The sequence below is a fragment of the Camelina sativa genome, chromosome 11 (assembly GCF_030686135.1).
Source record: "Camelina sativa cultivar CO46 ecotype springtype chromosome 11, ASM3068613v1".
In the NCBI taxonomy this organism is placed as follows: domain Eukaryota; kingdom Viridiplantae; phylum Streptophyta; class Magnoliopsida; order Brassicales; family Brassicaceae; genus Camelina; species Camelina sativa.
The window spans coordinates 25,860,042-25,881,499 of record NC_141890.1 but is presented as its reverse complement, the minus strand read 5'-3'; the positions used below and the strand labels follow the sequence as shown (position 1 = coordinate 25,881,499).

Below are 21,458 nucleotides of genomic sequence, written 5' to 3'. Positions count from 1 at the left end.
TCAATCTTATTCTTCATCCTCATCATCATCACCATTATCATTATCACCATCATCATTATCACCATCATCTTCACCTAGGTTCAGCCAATCAAACTCATTCTCTGGCAGCACTTTGATCTCTTCTTTCACTTTTCTCTCGACAATCACGTTGATTCTCCATAACACAATCTTACTTTCCCATTTCATGCCTTTGATTGCATAGAGTCTCCAAAGCAAACCCTTAAGGAATCTGTATTCGCTTGTACCGTACCATTCCAATTGTTTCTTCACAATGGTTTCCGCATCTCTGAAAGCTCTCCTCACAAAGCCAACTTCCATTTCTCTTTCAACAAGCTTTCCTACAGAATCTACCATCTTAAGTGCAATATCCTTAACGGCGTCAACGTAATCATCTATCATGTGCGTTGCTGCACATAAGGCACCGGTAAACGCCAAGACCCAACAACTGTTATCTACCAACAACTCTCCTGGTGGATCTAGCCCTGTGATTATATCAGGGATTAGTTTCTCCATTACTGGAATTAAAAACTCTTCATCAGCAAGCGCCATTGTGAAGCATTGGAAGATAGAAATCGCTCTCTGAAACCCTGTTTCACTCGATGTAATATAATCGCGAAGCTCATAGCATTTATCCTCATTGTAGACCATCATCTCATACGTAACATGGTTCACCACCTCACCTAGGACTTTGAACATACTGTCAGAGATTCCTTCTTCCTTTAGGCAAGAGATGAGCAATGGTTGGATTTGTCTCATCTCTGCAATGTCTATTGGCACCTTCTCTGAAGTGTGATCAGAGAGTAAAACATTGAGCCGTCTGATTGCAATCTCTCTGGACCTATCTTCAAGTTCAGTTGACGCAAAGATTCTCAAGACTTCCAGCGAAGATAGATTCTTCAAATGATCATTCCAGCCACAGTCAAAACGATTCTTAAGATCATCATGTGGTTTCATGGCTCGGTTGTCCTGTCCTGTAACCAGCATTTTGATCCTCATCACAACCTCCTTGGTCAAATGAGTCCCAAATCCTTCGATCTTGCTCATTAAAGTCGACACAAAACGGCACTGATCCGTAGTGTAATGATACAGACTCATGTCTCGTGAGAAGAACCTCTCGAAATCTTCAAGCCCTTTTACCAAAAACAGTTCCTTTTCCATCTCAATTAGCTTCTTTACTGAACTCACAAAAGGGAAAACCTGAATCTCCATTAACACATTTATTAACTCGACACTCATACCTGTCTTGACAAGCTGAATCCACATTTTAACAAGAGTTTGCAAAGCCAAGCTCCAATGTTCGACCCTATAAGGATCAAGAAAGACCGTACAAGCTTTCTCCCAGATTTTGGGCTTAAACTTGTCGATGGAACTCTTGTAGACTGTTGGCAAATCTACGAAAACGTGAAAAGCCTTGACAGGTTCTTGTTGATTAGCCAGCGTTAAGATACAATCGCCGAGCTCGTCCCATTCGCCTTTATGCAACTCCACGACATTGTAAGCTACACAAGACACGATTCTTCTGAGGATCTTGATATCAGATTCTTTGGTTTCTTGCATCGTCAAGCACGGAATCAAAGCCCTTTTGATTTCGTAGAGAGAGTCGAGAGAGAGTTTGAAGTCGCGGTTCCTCAAATCGTTGAGGGTTTCTGAGAGTTGATAGATCGATCGGAATCTTGTTACGCCATCCGAAGAAGACTGATAGACCTGAAGAAGCTTTAAGGCTAAGCAATCTGGGAAATCAGAGACGCAGTGATCGTACAGAGTTCGCGCTGTTTGATATCTTTTGGATTCTTTACGCAGAAAGAGTCGATTCACAACAGTCGCTAGTTCATTGTGGCTTGAACTCACAAGAATCTCTCTCCCTTTCAACCTAATTTGCATAGATGTCAAAGTTTCCTCCATTACTTCACTTTCTCCCCGATTCGAATTTTCCCGAGAAAATCTCTCGTCTGAGAATCTTCTGCAAAGGGAGAGAAGAAATTGGTTTATTATCACTGAATTTAAACCGGACATTAAGCAAAATCAGATTTCAAAATAACCTAACATACTGAACCGATAACCCGGACTTAACCTAAATCGGATAGCAAAAATATCAGATTATACTAAACCGAACCTAACTCTGCAATCTTCATTAATGGCGGCCAAATGTATTTTTTGGTTTATGAGGAGGGTTGAACATTTGTAAGAGATTTTGATTTAACCAAAACTCAATATAAACCGGACTTAAACCAAATATAACTTTGGTTTTATGTCTTTCAATTATTTTCCAAATCCTCGTAAACCGAACAGCAGCATTTTACTACACTCTACTCTTTTTTTGTTTTCTTTAAATATAGAAAAAATATTTATACATTTTAAGTTTATAATATTAACTCAAAGCTGGAACCTACTAATATAGTAGGGGAAACTTAGTGAATGTTATACATTTTAAGTAATATTACGAGAACCATATAAAACATGTTTTTATTATTATCATATTTCAGATATTTTTTTTATAACCAGTGTGTCTTTGTTTTACGAATTAATGTGAATATAACTTTGGTTTTATTATTGTGAATATAGACCCTTGAACATGAGAGACTGATAAGTCAAGGTATATTATCTTGACCTTATTAAAAGTTTGTCTTAGGTGAAAATTGTAAGGGTACTTAAAAAAAAATTTTAGTATGTTACTTTGTGTTCTGTATTACTTAGTTCTTGCGTTTTCAGTTACCTGAATTCTCTAATCTTGCTGATCGAAGCACTTAATTTCCTTTGATCATAGAGATATATAATTTCACAAATCATGATTGGATCCAAAACGGAAAACCGATAACATCTGGTTTAACACCAAACCACCAAAAAATGCAAAAAAAAAAAAAAAAAAAAATTTAAAGTGTTTTGTTTTATTTGTTTGACAACATTTAATTATATAAAACTTGATGTCAAAGTTACTCATTAACAATATCATGACACATGTTCCTTGTAATGATAATATGCTGACATGCGTCAATTATAAATTTACTAAAACATTAAAAAAAACTAAAAATTTAAAAGTAAAAGTTCTAAACCTATTGTAAAAAAAAATCACTAACTATCAATATTTGTTAATTCTTTCTTTTTAATATTTTAATTTAATTATGTTGTAATATTTTTAGATTTTAGTTATATTAGTTAGTTTTTGTTCAAAAGAAAAAGTTATATTAGTTAGTTAAATTTGATTTCTTATTAGAATTTCGTGATGATTTTCAAATATATTTTTAGCTTCTTTTGATTTTTTTTTTTCTTTAGTTAAGGATATGTAAGATTAATATTTATCTTTTTCTTAATTTTTTTAATGTTGTAGTATTTTTAATTTGTTTTTTACTTTATATTTTATATTTTTAAATTATCTAGGACTCATATATCATTGTGCTTATAATTATTAATTTTTAATTTTATTATATCAAGTTAACTATCTTTGAATTTCTCAAATTTTATTGGGTTGGTCATAAACTCATTGCAATCATGTAGATATTTTTTTCTTTTTATCCACAATATTTTTTGAGTAAACAATTTTAATGAAATATTTTAGTGGTTACACAAACTGTCACAAACAAATCTTAGTGGTGAAAAGGAACTCCGTCAAATTGAAAGTAAATGAACAAAAATTGGTTTAATTTGTTCACAAAGTCATTTTATATGTAGTGATAAGATCAAACTTTAACAATAAAATGTTTTTGGATGTAAGAACATTTTTTAGTGGTAAAACATATAGTAAAATTGTACGTAGATTCTAATAAGATGACATTTTGACATGTTATCTCTGTGTAAAACATGAATAAGTTGCGGAACTTTTCTGAAATTTGACAATATTGGTCTTTGGTTGACTAGCTACTCCTCTGATTGGTCATGGTTTTGACCTACTGTAATAATATTTATAATGATTAATGTTTGAAAAAAGTTTTGGTGACTGATAATATAGATATAAATTATTGTAATAATTTTAAAATATAAAACTATAAATTAGTGTGTTAAAGTAAAAACTTATCTCTAATTAAGAATATTTATATATTTATTTCTAGAAAATATATTTCATTTACAAAAAATATTAATATATTCTTTCAAAATTTTGTTTTATTCTCTCTGTCCTTGATAGATTGATGTTTTAGGATATATTTTTGTCCCTACAAGATTGATGTTGTAGATAAAAAAAAATAAAAATAACTTTTTTATTTTATGTTTTTTTTACATATGTCATAAATTTAATAGTCTATATTTTCTCTATCTACTCAAAAGTAATTATAAATTAATTTACAAATACAAATTAATTTTTTTTCTTAATATGTGTGATAATGTCAAAACATCAGTATATTAGGGACAGAAGTAGTAATAGATATTTTTAAAACTCGCATATCGAGCGGGTCCTAATCTAGTATGATAAAAAATAGCAAGACAGAGTAAAATATAGATAATAGACTTGGAAACATATTTTTCACACGCCAATTTGATTAAGCAGAGACAGCTGAAGTAGAGGCAGGGAGATCGCAGTAGACGCACATTAATTCTGTTTATTCCGTCATAGACTTATTTACCAGTTGCGAGAAAACTTTATAGTGTTTTGTTTTATTTGCTTGACAACATATCACTAAAGGTAGCAAGAGAGAGTACAAGTATAGATAAAGACTTGGAAACATATTTTCACACGTCAATTTGATTAAGCAGAGACAGCTGAAGTAGGGTCGGGGGAGTTCGAAGTAGACGCACATTAATTCTGTTGCGTCCGTCATAGATTTTGTCCATGCTACATAAATCTTTTCATCCTTCACAGGTTATACATATAACAAAAAAAAGTGATTTCAGTACAGTTTTTGTAATATAGTAACTAGGTACTAATCCGCGGAAAACCGCGGACTAACCTTTTTTTATAAATTTTTTTAATAATTTATGTTGTTATTATGTTATTTATAAAGGTTTGTAATTAAAATTTTATTATGTTTATATTAAAAAATTTGTATTTTAAAAAATTGAAAACCTGTCAATAAAACATTTGCATGTAATGAATAAAATTGTTTAAACATTTGTCAATTAAATGCAATCCTTACTATAGTTGTGAAGTAAGTAAAAAGATATGACTAACATGTAAAAAAAACAACTAAATATAGCTAGTGAATGTTCCGAAAAAACCTCTTAAAAAATATTATTAATTGTTTTTTCTGTGGCTTCCCTTACTTGTCTGTAATAAGCACCTTCAAACGTTAATTATATTCAAATCTCTACTTAGTTTTATTTTCCTAAAGAACAATGGCTAAAAGAAAAATATAATTTTTTTAAATAGATAAGATACTATATCTATATCTTTTATTTATTTATTTCTTAATTTTTAAAATCTAAACCGTTAAACGGAACTGTTATATATTTTATTATATTTGATTTTTGATAACAAAAATTTAACCCGTGCTGGAAAAGTTTTTTGATAAAATTGGTAGTTATACAGATTTTATTCAATTCGATTTTTAAAATCTTAGCTGTTCATTTTTTTTTTGAAGTACAAATTAGTTTTAATTCTAATAGATTTTTTTTTTTACTTTTCTACAATTTATTTTATTTTATGTGTCCCTAATTTTTGTTTTTAATTAATTATATTTATTTAATTAATTAATTAATCTTAATTGAGTTTTTTTAATGGCAATTGAATGTAATTTTTTACACATTTTAAGGTTAATTTCATATTTGTACTTTCCGATTAATATAGTAGGATTAATATCAAAACTTTTCTATACTTAAACGTAAGAATTGCTTACCCGTTCATATTCGTCTCTGTAAACTATAATTTGAAAAAGAAATAAAGAGAAGTTGGTATTTGCTAGAATAGGACAATCACTACATGCACAGAGGTCGTAGTAGCCTATAGGGAAATGTGCATCGCCATCTTTAACGGCAGCGGTTATTAATCCTGCATCCAAGGTTTTCTCTGTATGCACAAAATGTTATATATCAAAAGTATATGCATTAACAACAATTTGAAACTTGGGATTTAGATCATAAAATATATATATTACGTACCTGTAAAACCAAATATCCTAGCGTCTGCGAAACTGCCGGGAGTTATCGTCACACGAGTGATGTTCATAGAAGGGTATCCAATACCTACATCAGTCCCAAAGATTCAAGTCATGAAAATACAGTCCTTAATTACTCCTTACTAAATTAGTAATATAGTATGTAATAACAAACAAATGTTCTATATAATAAGTAAACATATATAGAACATTTTGAGTTACAAAAATGGCTTTTTGTTTTGTTCTAACTATTAATATTTTATTTTGCTTTAATATTAAGATAGTTTTTCTATAAAAAAAAGTTATTACAAGAGTAAACAAAAAATGTCCTAGCTAGGCCTCCACAAACTTGATAGATTTAACAAATAAATACTTTATACCGTTGCAGTATTTGAAATCGACCGTGCTGGCATGCAAAGCAGGTAAGAAGAAGAGTACTGCAATGAGAAGAAGCAGAGGCTGGATGTAAAATATCACCATGGTGGATCAGCTCGATCGTTGATCGTCAAAGAGGACAAAATAAAATATATTTTATGTTTGGTTTGACAAAACACGTTCTGTGTAATACTTGTTATGCTTCATTCCATCCATGCCTACTCTTTTATAGTCTACAGATTACTATGTTTTACTGATTTGGATTGGATTAAATTGATTTACATCCACGTGGTGTACGCGAAGAACACTAAAAGAATGAGTTTTTAATAACGTCATAAATAAAAACATTAATCTCCCACGTATCATATAAGAACGAGTGGATTCATCTCCCACCTAACAGCGCACAACAAACAAATACGTGTTACCTTTTTAATATAAAAAAAGAAAACTGGATGGGTTTACTGTTTAGTGTCGGTTTGCCAGCAAAGTTCAATTGCTGAACCAAGATGATGGAGCTGATGAGGTGAATAAAGCATGTAGGACATGCATGAGAAATTATTGTCTATTTACATGCATTTCGTAAGTATCGACACCCAATATTACGGCTATAGACTATAAACAATTGTGTATTTTATATATATTTTAGATTTGTCAAGCGAGATTTTACTTTCATCATAGATCTACATCTAGTCCATGGAGGAACAATGCGCCTATACCAAGCCTTGGTTGTCAATTAGAAACTGATACTTGACCATCTAAATTACTACAGTGTGTGAAGTGATTTGAGACTATAAACTACAGTGACTTGCTCCGTAAGAAACAGTAGGAGTAAAGCTTTGAGTGAAGTGATTTGAGATTTAGCTAGGTTCACAACTTTTTCTCCAATACAAACTATACAAGAAAAAGAAAAAAGAAAAAAACTCAACTGTCTAAAGTCTCAGGTTTGTTCAACCAATCAAGCTCACTCTTTGGGAGCACTTTCACTCCCTGCACTTTCTCCAGAATCACATTGATTCTCCACAACACAAATTTACTCTCCTCGCTCATGCCTTTGATTGCATAGAGCCTCCAAACCAAACCCTTAACGAATCTGTAGTCATTACTAGTGTAACAGTCAAACTGTCTCTCCACAATTTTTTCCATATCTATGAAAGCTCTCCTCACAAGCTCAACTTCCATTCCTCTTTCCAAAACTTCTCTCACAGAATCTATCATCTTATATGCAATAATCTTCAAGTGTTCAGCGTGACTTGACACCTCTATCAAGTGAATCGCTGCACAGAAGGCACCTGTAAACGCCAAGACCCAGCAATTGTTATTTTCCAACAACAACTCTCTTGGTGGGTTTAGGTTACTGTGAATCTCTGGAAGAATACTATTAATAGCATGAATCACAAACTCTTTATCATCGATCCTCATTGTTAAACACTGGAAGATATAAACCGTCTGCCTGAACAAACTTTTGCATTCTGTAGCAATGTAGTCCCATATACCGAACCAGTTGTCGTTTTGGTAAGTAGACAACTCATGTAAAACATGGAACACAACCTGGCTGAGAATCTTGAACGTGCTCTCGGGAATTCCTACTTCTGCAAGGCAAGAAATGAGCAACGGCTGGAGCTCTCTGATATCTGAAACGCTTATTTCCTCTGTCCCGGAAATGTGATCACAAAGCAACTCGTAGAGTCTTGAGCAAGCTATCTCTCTCAACCTGTTATCAATCTCAGTTGCGATCAGTGTCATAACTTCCACTGCAGATAAAACCTCCAAATGGTTATACACTTCTTCACAGTCAGAGTCTTCTTCAACCCTAGATGGACTGAGTCTAAAAGCTGGATTGTACACAAACTTGTCAACTTTTGTAACCATCTGATATATCTCCTTGGCGAATTCCTTAGTATCTGTTCCAGTCTCTGAGATCCTGAAAGCAAACTCTGCCACAAACCTGCATTGATCACTATTCCATTTAAACTTGCTGGCGTCTTTCGCCAAGAACTTCTCGAGAGATTGAAGCCCTCTTTGGAGAAACTCTTCTTCCATCCCATTCAACACAACCTCATCAGCAGATTTCAGAACAATGTGAAGTATATCTCTTGTCAGATCAAATCTCATTTCAGAATGCATAAGCTGAATCCCCATTTTAACAGCAGATTTCAAAGCCAAAACCCATTCTTCAACTCCATCTTCCACAGGATGAAGCAAAACCTTGTAGACTTCATCAAGAAACTTCTGTAAAAAACGGTGAACGAATCCACCGTAGAGTGATGATGGTAACTTGATGAAGACGTTAAAAGCCCAAATCGGATCTTGATGAGCAAGTATGTGTAATATACAATCACTCATCTCTTCCCAGACGCCAACTTTATCAGCTACCAAAGAAACGATGACTCTTACGATCTCTGCGTCAGATCTTTTAGGGTTTTGCATTGTCAGGCAAGAAATCAGAAGAGGTTTGATCTCATGGAGAGAGACGCGAGAGAGCTCGAACCGATGAGCTTTCACAGTTTCAGCAAGAAGATCGATGGATCGGAGTCTGACGAAATCATTGGGATAGAACCTATAGATCTTAAGAAGCTTTAGGGTTAAGCAGTTTGGGAAAAAAGAGACGCAGAAGTCGTACAGAGCTCGAGCTGATTTGTATTCGTTGGATTCTTGAGGCTTGTTATAGAGTTGTTCGACGATCGCCGCTAAGGCTTCGTTGCTTGGATTCGCAAGGATAGCCCTCGAAAGAATAGTTCTTGCTTCCATAAGAGTCGAAGATTCCCTCATTGCACTTTCTCGGGAAACGGATTCTGATATTTTGTTTTCTTCCGAGAAAAATTTGGGTTTAATAAAGGGTTGAAGAAGACTTTGTAAACTGTGTGCGGTTATTTTATTTGATCCGAAACTGAATATAAACCGGACTTAACCGGAATTTATTCGGTCTGATTTAAATAATTCCAACAATATCCAATCAGCATACTCAACCGAAGGTAAAATCAAACCTTACTTATACAGTATTTGGAACAGTATTAAATTGATATAACTACGTATATGTGCATAAAGTGTTTTGGCCTTACAACTCTGAAAGAAGATAAAAGACACCACATTACCCAAACCAGTGAGAAACTTGTAACAAAAGCAATCATCTGATATCATGATTGTTTCATCAACAAGATCTTGACATTGTAAATTTATTGTTGTTCTTCTTTCGTCTTTGTCAAATTAGTAAAAAAAGAGCTGCAAATATGATGATATTAGCGTCGTTGAACTATATATATATATGAGACTAACCCTCTCATCAAATCCAATGTTTTAGTCTCTTGGCTATGATTTGTGTAAAAAAGAAGTTGTCAAAGCATAAAGGTTCATATAATCTTTTTTGGGAAAAAACCCGAAAAATACGCCATCTAATTTTTTTTTTGCCGTTTAATTCCTTTAGTTATTAAATTTTCCAAAAAATATCTGATTTAATTTCCGTTGTCTTTAAAAACTTTCATTTTATTAATAACGATAGATCCATACTTACGACATAACGACTGTTAACTCTAAGGATGGAAATATTAACCAGGGTTAAAATATAACCACATGTGGTTAATTAGAGGGAACTAAAGACATTGTTGCCCTCTTCTTTTTCCCCTAAATCGATTTTGAGTTTTAGAACCCTAGAACCCTAAACATTACAATTGAAATTAATAATGGTTTCATACCTCATCTATCAGTCGATTCTTGCAATGAACACACCAAACAATCAACTAGAACCGCAAATACTCAGACGAAAACTATCATCACAATCAAAAGAATTCGGGATTTGAAGTTTGAGAAGAAAAATCGCTTTTAGGGTTATAGGGTTCTAAAACTCGAAATCGATTTGGGGGAAGAAGAAGAAGGCAACAATGTCTTTAGTTTCCTCTAATTAACCACGTGGGGTTATAGTTTAACCCTGATTAACATTTCTGTCATTGGAGATAACAGTCGTTATGTCGTAAGTATGGATCTACCGTTATTAATAAAATGAAGGTTTTTAAAGACAATATAAATTAAACTGGGTATTTTTTGGGAAATTTAATAACTAGAGCAATTAAACAGCCAAAAAATAATTAGATGACGTATTTTTTGGGTTTTTTCCGGATCTTTTTTTATAACCACGATGTGTGGACAACATTATTATGCTTTCTATAATTTCCCACCTCGTTTTCTCACCTATACAACATGTCACGTTGTCTCCATTTTGAAAATAGTGTATCTCCTTTTATTTTTCCTTCGAGGATCACCTCGAAGATATTCTTGTCTTATAAACGAAAGGATAAAATATGTACGCGGATTTAAGTTTGGGAAAAATATCTTTTAATTTATAAATTTTTAAATTTAAGCCAAAAAATCATGAATTTCATGGAAGTCTATTTAATATATCAAATTCTGTTGATTAGTCATTTAAAATACCAAATATTATTGACCAAGCCAAAATATACATATCGCTAAATGAGATAGCTGAATAACTAATGACTGTTACTTTGTTGTTTAACAACATATTATTTTCATCAACGATATTTGGTGTTTTAAACAACTAGCCAACAAAACTTGATATATTAATTGGTCTCTCATAAAGTTTATGATTTTTTTGGCCTAAATTTGAAAGTTCATATACTAAACTAAAATTAGATAATTTATTAATTTTTTTTTGCTCAGCAAGACGAAAAGACTATTAATCGAATTATGTGTACATAAAAAAAATGCATTTTGATTTACTTTTTTGGTTCACATTACTCAACAGTCTTTGATGTATAATCTACTATTTATGTAACTAAAAAAATATTCCTATATCTTCTCTATTATTTGAGAGGTGATTTATTACTCTTTTATGTTTTCTACAAACAAAAAAATAATTGAAAATAATATTTACTTTTGTAAAATACTACGAGAACCACTATGAAAATTTTACTTGTCTATTAACAAACAAAAATAATATACATGTGATAAAAATTTCATAATTACATTTTTATTGATATATACCCCAATTCAATAATGTGTTTATGTGAATTTATCTTTAAAACATAATATTTGCTATATTTTTAATTTAACTTTTTGAAGAGTATTGGATGATTTTGATGTTGGATGTTGATAAGCTCAAATTGTAATACCCTAGAGGTACTAACAGCTTTGCAGTTGTAGTATTTGGGTGTCGAATCCACAGAGATCCAAAATTACACAATAAATTGTAGAATTTTATGATTATGCTAAACAAAATGATTTAAATTGAAAATAGCAATGCAAATTATTAAATTAAAGTTGTGTAAAATCTATGCCCCAACAATGAAAAACTTCAACCTCAATGATGAAATTTTGTGGCATCTCATGTCGCTTACTAATCTGTCCCCTTCTTTGACAAGCATCACAGCGAGAAACAAACTCATGAGCATCCTTAAACATTGTCGGCCACCAAAATCCAGCTTGAAGAACCTTAGATACGGTCTTAAAAGTAGCAAAGTGTCCAGCATTATCTGATCCATGCCAATGAAATAAAACATCTGGAACCTCAGTCTCAGCTAGACATCTCCTTTAAACTCCATCTGAACAATGCTTGTACAAATACGACTCATTCCAGTAATATCTTCTAAGTTCTTTCAAGAACTTCTTCTTAGCATAGCCTGTAAAACCATGATTTATTAGATGTTGAATTAACTCATTCAACAATTAGTTATTATTAGTTTAATAATAAAAAATAGACTACTCAAGTTAGATAAAATGCAATTAAATACATCAATTTTCAAATTTAGGCCAAAAAAACTTTATGGAAGACCATTTAATACATCAAGTTTTGTTGACAAGCCAAAAACAACATGCCATTAAATGGCAAAGTAACAGTCGTTAGTTGTTCAGTTATCTCATTTAACAATATTTGTATTTTGGCTTGGTTAACGATAACTAATGTTTTAAATGGCTAGTCAACAGAATTAATGTATTAAATGGCTTCCCAGTAAATTCATAGTTTTTTTGTCTAAATTTGAAAATTTATGTATTAAATAACATTTTTTTTTATTTAAGTTTAGTTTAAGTTGATCTTACTATCTGGCTATCTGCTCTCACCCAAAAATAACAAAGTAACAATGGTGATGTTTTGGACGAGCTTACTTTTTTTTTTTATTTGACATAAAATGCACTATATATTATTCCAAAAAAAATAATCTTACCATACATCTATTCCAAAATCAAAGAGCTTACATGGGAAAAAGAACTACATCGTACTCGAGCATTTTTTGCAAGGTTATAGGCACTTTCGACAAGCTTTCTAATTAAACCATTTTTTGATATGAATATATGTTTTATTTTTTCAAATGAAAAATTATAATCTTTTTAATTAGTACGTATGAATTAAATTTAGCTTCTGTTTTCAAGATATAGAGGTTAATTGGTTACAACTTTTATGACTGTTATATTTAAATAGTTATAACTTTTTAAAAATTAAATCGATGTGACTTTAAAAAATATAAAAGTCACAAATAGTGTGCTTTACAAAGAAAAAAAAGAGAGGGTAACAAGAAAAAATAAGAGGAATTTGGCGGTGTGAGAAAATTTAAGAAGTGTTTTCAACACGTTTAGGATTTAGAAAGAATTTTAATGACTTTATGTTCTTGCTGATTGTTAGAATCATAGAAAATTGAAAGTTTAAAATGAAGGATTCTAAGAGATTGTTTAGGAAGTTTTTTAAAATCTTGATGATTTGTTTTTTCTAATCTTGTAAAATCTTTCTATTTGATGAAAGAATTTTCATGACTTTTGTTATGAAGAAAATGATATAAAATCCTAAACCAATAACATAAAATTTGAATTCATTAACAATCCAAGATTCTTTTGTTTTACTTGAATAACATAAAACTTTTAATGACTTTATAAAATTCTTAATCCAATAACACTAGATTTATCAAGATTTTAGATAATTTTTTACAAATCCACAACCAATAACACCAAATTTTTAAAGAGTTTTTAAAAGTCTTGATTGAATAACAACATATTTTACCTAACTTTTAAAGTCATTAAAATTTTTTCTAAATTCTAAACCAATACCTCCCCCTTAGAATATTAAAGTATGATTGGAAAAAATAAATCTTTAAAAACTTTTAAAAAATTAAAGCTTTTATAGTTAATCTCCAATCACCCCCATCAGTGGCGGAGCCGGACCAAAAGTTGTGAGGGGTCAGAAATTTTTTTTTTCTTTTTCTTATAAGATAAAAATGTTAAATTTACAAGGTCAATATAGAATTTTATTCTTTTGGGGGTAAAATGCAAATTTTTTGGAGGATCAAAGTATAAATTTTATTTTAATAGGGTCAAAATGTAAAATTTGTTGGGGTTAAGATGAAAATTTTAAATTTAATAGGGTAAAAATACAAAATTTGAGGGGGTCAATTTTTTATTTATAAGTAAAAATATATCAGAATTTTTTTAAATGGGGTCAGCTGACCCCCCTCCCACCTTATTGGCTCCGCCCCTGACCCCCATAGCAGAAATTTAATAGTTTATAGTGGTGCTACAACTAATTTTAGTCTTCAAATCAGATTATTTTGTTAATTTTAGATTGATTTACTTAATTTTTAAAAATGCATAATGAAAAGATAGTTTCTAGCAAAAAGTGTTTCTAAATCCTTCAATAGTTCTAGTTCATAGAGCACAAAAACTAAAATTGCACTTATATGATACTTTCATGATATGTTTTAAGTTGATTGAGATAAGGTTCAGTTCTTTTATTATACTTGTGATCAAATATGTCCAGTTGTTTAATGAAAATAATCTTGAGAACAAATCTTTTTAAAAAAATGTAATTTAAATCTATTTTCCGTTTTTCAAATATATATTTTTATAATGATCCTAACAAACTAGGTTTCTCTATTTGGTTTGTTTTGTAACGATTTACGTAATATCAAATTACACATTCCAGTTAATAGTAGAAATTTAATAGTTTATAGTGGTGCTACAACTAATTTCAGTTTCAAATCAGATTTTTTTTTGTTAATCTAGTTAATTTTAGTTTTTTTACTTCTTTTTTTTAAACTAAAATTTAGATTGATTTACTTAAATTTTAAAAATGCATAATGAAAAGAGAGTTTTGAGCAAAAAGTGTGTTTCTAAATCCTTCAATAATTCTAGTTCAGAGTGCAAAAAAACTAAAATTGCACTTATATGATACTTTAATGATATGTTTTAAATTAATTGAGATTAGGTTCAGTTCTTTTTGTTATACTTGTGAATTATGATCAAATATGTCCAGGTTGTTTAATAAAACAATAAGCTTGGGAACATTAAAAAAAAAAAAAAATTTAGATATATTTTCTGTTTTTTTTTTTTTTTTGTCAACCAAACATTAAATTAAAAGATAACTCCAGAGGTTGGTTGCCCAAGCCGGAGGGAAAGAGTTTACAAAAGTAGATGCAAAAATTAACAATCTCGAAGAGCGAGCAAGACAATCAACCCGAACATTGGATGTGCGCGGAGTAAGCACGAAGGATGGAAAAGATGAACGAAGTACACCAAGCTCTTCCAACAGGTTGGAGAAGGCAGGCCAATCATCGGGGGACTGCACCCTCGCCACTAGTTCAGCACAATCTGTCTCGAAACTCTGACAATCAACACCCGCCACCAAAATGGATGTCATCGCCCAGATCAACGCATGAAGCTCCGAATGTAGAGGTGAAGGACCGCGTCGCTGACTGCGTGCCCCCAAAAGCAACAAAACATCCTCACTATCGCACATGCACCAGCCTAACCCTTCCAACGGATCTGGAGCCTTCCAAGAACCATCGACCTGACACCGGGGCCCCGGGTCCCGAGCCTCCACGGGTAAAGGATCCAAAGGAGCCGAAGTGAAGGACTTTGCCTCCTCCCATAACAACTTATCAGTAATCGCCTGATTAATGATATCACCTGGCTCTGCCTCGATACCCTGAATAACTTTTTTATTTCTATCTTTCCAGATAGACCAAACAATCCATGGGAGAAGTAAACTTGTATATGTGACTCCGGACTGGGAACATGCCCGTCAATATAGGAAATCTAGGTTCGGATAAATAGAACCATAGGGGAAGCCATCAATGCATAAGTCCAGCGGGGACAAAGCCTAAATTTGACGCGAATGGGGGCATTCAAAAAGAGCATGATTGATAGTCTCCACCACCAAACCACAACGTTTACATAAGGGATCACACCTGACTCCCCTATGAACAAGGCGTTCCAACACATGGAGGGAACCAGAAGCAACCGGCCAGAAGAAATGCTGAATCTTCTGAGGAACCTCAAGTTCCCAAGCCTGCGCCCTAAGAACCGTACACGTCGGTCAATATTCTACCTCTTTAACTAAATCACGGGCAAGCCGGTAGCCAGACTTCACCGGATACTTCCCTGATTTAGTAAAATGCCATATCAGCTTATCCGGTCTATAGGATTTATTGATCTCCATAGATAAAATGATTTGTATATCCGCTGGATCCATGAACTCCTCTAGGATTGGAAAATGCCATTCCTTGGTAGTCGGATTAATAAAATGATTGACCATTAAATTGGGATGTAACTGCCTCCCTCTACCATTAGCAGGTCTTGGTTGAGTATCTGAATCCACAGATCTCGCCAAACCGAGACGTTACTGCCGGAGCCTATCGCCCATCGTGAACCATGTTCCACCAAACCTTTTGTTGAGAAAATACTCCGCCAAGCAAATGAAGGGGAATAAGGCTTCTTGGCCTGTAGAGGATGTTTATTCCGAAAATACCTTCCTCGTAAGACCCGAGCCATCAGAGACGTAGGATAGTGAAGTAACCGCCAATACTGCTTTGCCAACATTGCTTCATTGAACTGTTCCAAAGCACGAAAACCCAAACCACCATCACATCTATCCTTACACATCTTATCCCAAGCAACCCAATGTAAACCTCTTGCCTTATCATTCGACTTCCACCAAAAATTTGAGATGGCAATCGTTAGGTTAGACGTTACCCCCATTGGCAATTTAAAACAAGACATAACATAAGTTGGGATAGCTAACGCAACCGATTTAATCATTACTTCCTTTCCACCTTTCAATAAAAGTTTTGCAGACCAACCATTCACACGATCATCTAATCGGTCACTAATGTAACTAAAAACCTTAGTTCTTGAACCATGAAGATTTTCCGGAATACCCAGATACGACCTCATACCACCTTCTTTGGAGATTCCCATTACGGATTTCAATTGAGTCCTTAATTTAGGGGTAACTTTTTTGCCAAACATGATTGATGACTTCTGTAAATTAACCTCGTGTCCCGACGCTTTCCCATAATTTTCTATGATGTCCATCACCGTAGTACATTCAGCTACATCAGCCTTACAGAAAAACAAGCTATCATCAGCAAACAACAGATGTGAGATTGTGGGGCAATCTCGAGCTAACTTGATACTCGAAAGCCTATGTTCTCTTTCAGCCTTCTTAATATTGGCAAGTAAGACCTCCGTACATAGAATAAACAAATAAGGAGATAGAGGATCGATCCCCCTGACGGAGTCCCCTCCTTGGCTTAATATAACCTTTAGGCTGACCATTCATAAGGACTTGATACGAGACGGAAGAAACACACCACATAATCCAGGAAACCCATTTACTATCAAACCCCAGCTTAACCATAACTCCTTCCAAAAAATCCCACTCGACACGATCGTAAGTCTTACTCATATTTGTCTTGAATGCCAAAAACTCCGATTTACATTGAGAATTGGTATTTAAGCCGTGAAAAAATTCTTGGGCCACCAGGATATTATCTGTTATTAACCGGCCTGAAACGAAAGCCGACTAGGTTTCAGAAACAAGAGATGGAAGAACTCTCTTGAGCCGGAAGCACAGCACTTTAGAGATAATCTTGTAACACACATTACAAAGACTAATCGGCCTAAATTCCGTCATCCGTTGGGCTCTTTCCGTTTTCTGTCTTTTTTAAAAAAATATTCTTATAATGATCCTAACAATGGATTTTGTTTTAGAATTAGGTTTCTCTATTCTGTTTATTTTGTAACGATTTACGTAATATCAAATTACACATTCCTAGTAAAATCCTTCTCAATCAAAAACTAATAGATAATTTCATAATTCTATCTATTTAAGAGGCTAAAGACCTAAAATTACAATATATGGCACTTGACTCAGTCTTTCTAAAACTGATTCTATATGAGTTTCAGTCTTATTTTGACTATTATTATTTGAAATTGAAATATTTTGTTATTTTTTAACGCAATTGTAAATAATAATTCATTGACTTTTCTAGTCCATCCAAATCCAACTTTCGTTTTGAGGATATAGAGAAAAACAGAGTTTAATTCTCTAATCATGTTTACTGATTATGTTCGTTTTGGATCGATTTACTTAAATCCGCGTTAAACATCCCGAATATAATATTTCTTATACAAGAAATTTTTATAATTCCTTGAACATAGAACATTGGAAAACTAAAATAACGTCAATAGAACATGTCCACTATCCTTTTTAAACAGAATTTACTAGAATCTCATTTTGATTATTGTTCTTTAAATTCAATACATTCTTATTTTTAATACGTCAATATTCAATTTTTTTCCTTATTTTGTTTGATTCAGATCTAATCACCGTTTCTTCGGATATATAAAAAAAAAGATAAAACTTTACAATACTATAAAAACTGATATCAGTTTTTGAATCAAATTTATCATTTTGGTTGTATTAGATAATTTGCAATATTTTAGATCAATTCACATAAATCTAATTAAACTCCTCAATATCTAGAGGTCTACACTATGCTCCACAAGTGTGGCTATAGTAGTACACTTGTAATATTAAATTACACATTCCTAGTAAAATTATTCTCAATTAAAAACAAATAGATAATTTCATAATTCTATCAAGTTGGGAAACTCAAGACCTAAAATTATAATATATGGCACTTTACTCGGTGTTTTTAAAACCGATCCTCTACGAGATTCAATATTAATTTGTCTATTCTTATTTTAAATTTCAATATTTTTTGTCATTTTTAATGCAATTGTAAATTATTAATCCAATTATTGATTTTTCTGGTTTGATCCAAATCCAACTTTCGTTTTAAGGATATAGAGAAAACATAATCTATACAAACTGTGTTAAAACTGAGTTTAATTCTCGAATCATGTTTTTTTATATTTTGTTCGTTTTGGATTGATATACTTAAATCCGCGTTAAACATCCCGAATATAATATTTCTTATACAAGAAAATTCTATAATTCCTTGAACATAGAAGATTGGAAAACTAAGATAACGTCAATAGAACATGTCCACGATCCTTTTAAACGGAATTTACTAGAATCTCATTTTGATTATTGTTCTTCAAATTCAATATGTTCTTATTTTTAAGACGTCAATATTCGATTTTTTTTTTCTTATTTTGTTCGATTCGGATCTAATCTCCATTTTTTCGGATATATAAAAAAGATAAAGCTTTACAAAACAATAAAAACTGACATCAATTTTCAAATCAAATTTATCATTTTGGTTATATTAGATAATTTGAGTTATTTTAGATCAATTCACATAAATCTAATTAAAATCCTCTGTATCTAGAAGTCTACACTGTGCTCCACAAGTGTGGCTATAGTAGTACACTTGCGATATTAAATTACACATTCCTAGTAAATTTCTTCTCAATTAAAAAACAAATAGATAATTTCATAATTCTATCTAGTTGAGAGACTCAAGACCTAAAATTACAATATATGGCACTTGACTCGGTGTTTTTAAAACTGATTCTATACGATATTCAGTCTTACTTTGTCTATTCTTATTTTAAATTCAAATATTTTGTTATTTTTAATGCAATTGTAAATTAAAATCCAATTATTGATTTTTCTTGTTTGATCTGAATCTAACTTTCGTTTTAAGAATATAGAGAAAATATTCTATACAACTGTGCTAAAACTGAGTTTAATTCTCGGATCATGTTTTTTTTTATTCTGTTCGTTTTGGATCGATTTACTTAAATCCGCGTTAAACATCCCGATTATAATATTTTTTATACAAGAAATTTTTATAATTCCTTGAACATAGAACATTGGAAAACTAAAATAACGTCAATAGAACATGTCCACAATCCCTTTTAAACAGAATTTACTAGATTCTCATTTCTATTATTGTTCTTTAAATTCAATACATTCTTATTTTTAATACGTCAATATTCATTTTTTTTTCTTATTTTGTTTGATTCAGATCTAATCACCGTTTCTTCGGATATATAAAAAAAAGATAAAACTTTACAATACTATAAAAACTGATATCAGTTTTTGAATCAAATTTATCATTTTGGTTGTATTAGATAATTTGCAATATTTTAGATCAATTCACATAAATCTAATTAAACTCCTCAATATCTAGAGGTCTACACTATGCTCCACAAGTGTGGCTATAGTAGTACACTTGTAATATTAAATTACACATTCCTAGTAAAATTATTCTCAATTAAAAACAAATAGATAATTTCATAATTCTATCAAGTTGGGAAACTCAAGACCTAAAATTATAATATATGGCACTTGACTTGGTGTTTTTAAAACCGATCCTCTACGAGATTCAGTATTAATTTGTCTATTCTTATTTTAAATTCCAATATTTTGTCATTATTTAATGCAATTATGAATTGTAACCCAATTATTATTTTTTCTTGTTTGATCTGAATCCAACTTTCAATTTAAAAATATAGAGAAAACATAATCTATACAACTGTGTTAAAACTGAGTTTAATTTTTGAATCATTTTCTTTTTTTATTATGTTCGTTTTGGATCGATTTACTTAAATCCGCGTTAAACATCCCGAATATAATATTTCTTATACAAGAAAATTCTATAATTCCTTGAACATAGAAGATTGGAAAACTAAGATAATGTCAATAGAACATGTCCACGATCCTTTTAAACGGAATTTACTAGAATCTCATTTTGATTATTGTTCTTCAAATTCAATACGTTCTTATTTTTAAGACGTCAATATTCGAATTTTTTTTCTTATTTTGTTCGATTCGGATCTAATCTCCGTTTTTTCGGATATATAAAAAAGATAAAACTTTACAAAACAATAAAAACTGACATCAATTTTCAAATCAAATTTATCATTTTGGTTATATTAGATAATTTGAGTTATTTTAGATCAATTCACATAAATCTAATTAAACTCCTCTATATCTAGAAGTCTACACTGTGCTCCACAAGTGTGGCTATAGTAGTACACTTGTAATATTATATTACACATTCCTAGTAAATTTCTTCTCAATTAAAAACAAATAGATAATTTCATAATTCTATCTAGTTGAGAGACTCAAGACCTAAAATTACAATATATGGCACTTGACTCGGTGTTTTTAAAACCAATTCTATACGATATTCAGTCTTACTTTGTCTATTCTTATTTTAAATTCAAATATTTTGTCATTTTTAATGCAATTGTAAATTATAATCCAATTATTGATTTTTTTTGTTTGATCTGAATCCAACTTTCGTTTTAAGAATATAGAGAACATATTCTATACAACTGTGTTAAAACTGAGTTTAATTCTCGGATCATGTTTTTTTTTATTCTGTTCGTTTTGGATCGATTTACTTAAATCCGCGTTAAACATCCCGAATATAATATTTCTGATATAAGAAATTTTTATAATTCCTTGAACATAGAAGATTGGAAAACTAAAATAACGTCAATAGAACATGTCCACTATCCTTTTTAAACAGAATTTACTAGAATCTCATTTTGATTATTGTTCTTCAAATTCAATACGTTCTTATTTTTAATACGTCGATATTCAATTTTTTTCTTATTTTGTTCGATTCGGATCTAATATCCGTTTTTTCGGATATATAAAAAATATAAAACTTTACAAAACTATAAAAACTGACATCAATTTTCAAATCAAATTTATCATTTTGGTTATATTAGATAATTTGAGTTATTTTAGATCAATTCACATAAATCTAATTAAACTCCTCTGTATCTAGAAGTCTACACTGTGCTCCACAAGTGTGGCTATAGTAGTACACTTGTAATATTATATTACACATTCCTAGTAAATGT

General features: G+C 31.4%; 3 protein-coding genes and 1 pseudogene across 3 annotated transcripts; all 4 read right to left on the bottom strand.

Moving 5' to 3' along the window:
- Positions 1-25: 25 nt before the first annotated feature.
- Positions 26-1,968, bottom strand: LOC104724101 (uncharacterized; annotated as a pseudogene).
- Positions 1,969-4,509: 2,541 nt separating this feature from the next.
- On the bottom strand, positions 4,510-6,576 carry LOC104724099 (MD-2-related lipid-recognition protein 3-like). Its single transcript, XM_010442547.2, has 4 exons — positions 6,401-6,576; positions 6,025-6,108; positions 5,763-5,932; positions 4,510-4,781 (listed from the first exon to the last, which is right to left on the bottom strand). Exons 1-4 carry the CDS (start codon positions 6,498-6,500, stop codon positions 4,530-4,532), a joined length of 606 nt encoding a protein of 201 aa, XP_010440849.1. The 5' UTR covers positions 6,501-6,576; the 3' UTR covers positions 4,510-4,529.
- A 632-nt stretch (positions 6,577-7,208) lies between these two features.
- Positions 7,209-9,171, bottom strand: LOC104728240 (uncharacterized). Its single transcript, XM_010447254.3, has one exon. The coding sequence runs from the start codon at positions 9,162-9,164 to the stop codon at positions 7,317-7,319; it is 1,848 nt and encodes a 615-aa protein (XP_010445556.2). The 5' UTR covers positions 9,165-9,171; the 3' UTR covers positions 7,209-7,316.
- Positions 9,172-14,733: 5,562 nt separating this feature from the next.
- LOC147934389 (uncharacterized) lies at positions 14,734-15,921 on the bottom strand. The gene is made up of 2 exons (XM_087472614.1): positions 15,715-15,921; positions 14,734-15,312 (listed from the first exon to the last, which is right to left on the bottom strand). The coding sequence occupies exons 1-2, from the start codon at positions 15,919-15,921 to the stop codon at positions 14,734-14,736; spliced, it is 786 nt and encodes a 261-aa protein (XP_087328740.1).
- Between the last annotated feature and the right edge of the window lie 5,537 nt (positions 15,922-21,458).